This window comes from Ictalurus punctatus, chromosome 4 (assembly GCF_001660625.3).
Source record: "Ictalurus punctatus breed USDA103 chromosome 4, Coco_2.0, whole genome shotgun sequence".
NCBI classification, from domain to species: domain Eukaryota; kingdom Metazoa; phylum Chordata; class Actinopteri; order Siluriformes; family Ictaluridae; genus Ictalurus; species Ictalurus punctatus.
In genome coordinates this window covers 462,546-467,500 of record NC_071284.1, presented here as the reverse complement: position 1 = coordinate 467,500, position 4,955 = coordinate 462,546, and the positions used below count along the sequence as shown (strand labels likewise).

Genomic DNA, 4,955 nt, shown 5'->3' with positions numbered 1-4,955 from the left:
CACCGTAACACACAGTAACACACAGTAACACACAGTAACACACAACACACAGTGACACACAGTAACACACAACACACAGTAACACACAGTAACACACAGTAACACACCGTAACACACAGTGACACACAGTAACACACAGTAACACACAGTAACACACAGTAACACACAACACACAGTGACACACAGTAACACACAGTAACACACCGTAACACACAGTAACACACAACACACAGTGACACACAGTAACACACAGTAACACACAGTAACACACCGTAACACACAGTGACACACAACACACCGTAACACACAGTGACACACAGTAACACACAACACACAGTAACACACAACACACAGTAACACAAAACACACAGTAACACACAGTAACACACAGTAACACACAGTAACACCCAGCAACACACAGTAACACACCGTAACACACAGTGACACACAGTAACACACAGTAACACACAGTAACACACAGTAACACACAACACACAGTGACACACAGTGACACACAACACACAGTAACACACAGTAACACACAGTAACACACCGTAACACACAGTGACACACAGTAACACACAGTAACACACAGTAACACACAACACACAGTGACACACAGTAACACACAGTAACACACAGTAACACACCGTAACACACAGTAACACACAACACACAGTGACACACAGTAACACACAGTAACACACAGTAACACACCGTAACACACAGTGACACACAACACACCGTAACACACAGTGACACACAGTAACACACAACACACAGTAACACACAACACACAGTAACACAAAACACACAGTAACACACAGCAACACACAGTAACACACCGTAACACACAGTGACACACAGTAACACACAGTAACACACAGTAACACACAGTAACACACAGTGACACACAACACACAGTAACACACAACACACAGTGACACACAACACACAGTAACACACAACACACAGTAACACACAACACACAGTAACACACAACACACAGTAACACACAGTAACACACAGTAACACCCAGCAACACACAGTAACACCCAGCAACACACAGTAACACAATAACACACCGTAACACAGTAACACACCGTAACACACAACACACAGTAACACAGTAACACACCGTAACACAGTAACACACCGTAACACACAGTAACACACCGTAACACCGTAACACACAGTAACACACAGTTACACAGTAACACACAGTAACACACAGTAACACACAGTAACACACAGTTACACAGTAACACACAACACACAGTAACACACAGTAACACACAGTAACACACCGTAACACAGTAACACACAGTAACACACAGTTACACAGTAACACACAGTAACACACAACACACAGTAACACACAGTAACACACAGTAACACACAACACACCGTAACACACAGTAACACACAGTAACACACAGTAACACACAACACACCGTAACACAGTAACACACAGTAACACACAACACACCGTAACACACAGTAACACACAGTAACACACCGTAACACACAACACACAGTAACACACAGTGACACACAGTAACACACAGTAACACACAGTAACACACAACACACAGTAACACACAGTGACACACAGTAACACACAGTAACACACAGCACACACAGCACACAGTAACACACAGTAACACACAACACACAGTAACACACAGTAACACACAGTAACACACAGTAACACACAGCACACACAGCACACAGTAACACACAGTAACACACAGTAACACACAGCACACACAGCACACAGTAACACACAGTAACACACAGTAACACACAGTAACACACAGTAACACGTTATATAAACACATTCCTCCTCTTAGAAACTTCAGCATATGAAAGGTTTTTAAAATGATGAATAAAAAGTTATTACCCGTGGAGCGTGCGCTGTACACACCCCTGTGAATGAGTTACTGTTACTATAGAAACGATAACGTATTAGAACGAGCGCATTAATATAAATCATGTTACAGCCGTATACAGTAATATTATATTATATCCTTTTTCCTGTTTATTCCTGTATTTATTGTGACTCAAGGCTAATGTGTGTATAGGTGAGATGTGTAACAGTGCCATGCTGCATTATTCTCTTCATATTTACATTTCAGCATTAAACAGAAACCTCATCATGACTAAACATGTTAGAGAGGTGTGTGTGTGTGTGTGTGTGTGTGTGTGTGTGTGTGTGTGTGTGTGTGTTTATGACTGTTTTATGAGCCTCATTGCAGTTTTTCATTCTCACATGATGTGATTCCTCACCAGAGACAGAGCTAATCCTGCGCTGCACACCACCTCACTGTTCCTCACCGCTCCAGACCACAGCAGGTTCATCACAGCTGTGATGCCGAGGCAGAGAGAGGCCAGGAGGTCCGCTAGAGCCAGCTGGATCAGAGGCTTCGCCTGCAACACACACACACACACACATATAATAAGACACACGCGCACACACACACACACACACACACACACACAATCATATATTATCTCACAGACATAAACACACACAATCACACACACATACATTAACATATACTAAATATAAATATATCATTTATTTAGTTATTATTCTAAAATAATTACAGTGTTTTATACATTATTTATTATAAATAAAGAACTATAAATATTTTTATAATAAATGATATATAAAACACTAATTATTTTCAAATAATAAATTACTAAATGTTTTATATGTTTAATAATATTTAATATAAAAATTCTTTGTAATAAGGAATATTTATGAAATAGAATTATGATCGTACATGATTAAATATGAGTTTAGAAACATATACAGTATATTTATAATTATTATTTTGCTGTTCAATTTCAGGTTGAATTTGTGTCCCAACGATAAAATGGATCATAATATAATATACTGTATTATATTATTATTATCTATAAGTAGAAATCTGAGCGTATCTGTTGTGTACTGCACGCGCTGTAAACACAAACACATTTGGGGGGAATTTACTGGCAGTGTTTGTGGTTATAGAGTCCGAATCTTGTGCTCAGATATACATGTAAGGAATACTCTGAGCTTTCAGAACATTCTGTCAGGTTCTGAACCCGTGCTGTGCTTTTATCTTCATGTGGTGGAGGAAGAGTCACGCGTCTGTGCATCTGTGTTATCTTAAATCAATAAAAGTAAAACCTGACAAATACAGAACGCTCTTAAGCAATCCAAGGTGAGCTACAGGTGAGACACACACACACACACACACACACACACACACACACACACACACAATAATGGTGTGATTATTCAGCATTACCTGTTCTTTGAGCTTTTCTCTCTTCATAATTGATGTGATGAAAACAGAGCAGCTCCCAATTAAACTGTAAATAAAATAATATCTTACTGCACACTGATAGAACACTCTGCGGTGTTGAGGTTATGATTAAACACTGTAACACTGCAGTGACAGGATGTGTGTGAGGTGATGGAGATGTGGAGATGGAGAGCTGGACCGCTGTCCAGGGGAAGCGGTGCTGAAATGAGGAGTGGGTTTATTTACAAACTCATGTTAATTCACAGCTTTATGAGGCTCATCTCTCTGTCTTATTAACTCTCATGAACTCTTATCACGTTACTGTTATAAAGCGACACACACACTTCTAAACTCACATTTTTAAACATGATATCATAACACACAATAACACACACGACTGTGAATAAAATGTATGAAATATTATGGGGAAATATGATCTAAAACAAAGTTATCGTTCATCTCATCTATAAATGTGTGTGTGTGTGAAATGAATGCTGCATACTTTAAGGTGAGTGACGTGTGTTGTGACGTCACCACTCATACCTGCGAGATTTTATACTTGACTTCGGTTTAGTTTCCTTTTCAGTGTGTAGGCTATTTAAGAACGAACTCAACTTATTTTTAAGAGCTGAGTTTGTTCTGCTGTTCATGTTACACGCAGCTCCTTCTTATATATGTTTTCTTTTATAGGAACCAGTAGAATTATATTGTTTTATTTTGGTGTCAAATATACAGCATGTGACCCTGCAAATCATTTTTATCTCACTGACTTTCACACACACACACACACACACACACACACACACACACACTCAGTGTTTATGTTTGATAAAGTGGGTGAAGTGTTGTGATATGAGGCTGTGTAATGGCATGGGACCGAGGTGTGGGTTAAATGTTAATCGTGTGTACAGTGAGACTCGAACTCAAAGTGAAACTGACCTTAAACTGAGACAGGAGACATACACGGAAGAGAGAGCTGTGATCTGCAGTAAACACACAACCCACATGAGATTAACTTCAGAGGACTTAAAGAACACAAACACTCAAACCTGCACAAGGCTGAGACGAGACAACACCGCAGGACTGAGATCAGGGATGTGTTATCGCAGTGTTCATGATTAATCAGCTCTCCTTCCGCTCACCTTCACTGCCATAAATAAAACCTGGAGCTGATCATTAAACCTGCTGTAGCTGAGTAACAATAATAACAACAACACCATGATATACAACTAAATAAATAAATAAATACACACCGTTCAGTTCAGAACACGCCTAACCCCCAGGCGGATCATCAGTGTACTGCTTTATGAAAAATACTTTGAGGATTGTTTTTTTTTTTTTAAATCATAACCCTGTCTGATTTTATCTAAGGTAAGATTTTACTGTTTATTATAAAACGAGACTAAATGAAAACGTCACCTCTTGGTCTGATAATCCACTGGAGTTCATGTCGCCGAATTAACCAAGAAAATGTCCAGAGAGTTAAAACTGAAGAAATACTCCATAAATCTTCATCTCCCAAATCCACTGACTGTTCTTCCCTCACCGCAGTGTGTAATAATAATAATAATAATAATAATAATAATAATAATAACAATAACAATGCACTGCCACGCGCTCTGCTGCTGCCTGTTCACGTGCTGTTTAATACACTGCGGG

General features: G+C 39.1%; 1 protein-coding gene across 2 annotated transcripts in view; it reads right to left on the bottom strand.

The window, feature by feature from the left end:
• Positions 1 to 4,955, bottom strand: part of si:dkey-30c15.2 (uncharacterized protein LOC558938 homolog) — a 10,584-nt gene extending 5,629 nt beyond the window's left edge. The window contains exons 1-4 of one of the 2 annotated variants that reach the window (XM_053677767.1): positions 4,716 to 4,955; positions 4,236 to 4,279; positions 3,300 to 3,363; positions 2,290 to 2,430 (exon numbers count right to left, since the gene is read on the bottom strand). In XM_053677767.1, coding sequence (XP_053533742.1) covers positions 2,290 to 2,430; positions 3,300 to 3,363; positions 4,236 to 4,279; positions 4,716 to 4,745 — 279 coding nt within the window. In that variant the 5' untranslated portion in view covers positions 4,746 to 4,955. Of the gene's footprint in view, positions 1 to 2,289; positions 2,431 to 3,299; positions 3,364 to 4,235; positions 4,280 to 4,549; positions 4,696 to 4,715 lie in introns of those variants that run through there. The other variant, XM_053677768.1, reaches the window with a different exon arrangement.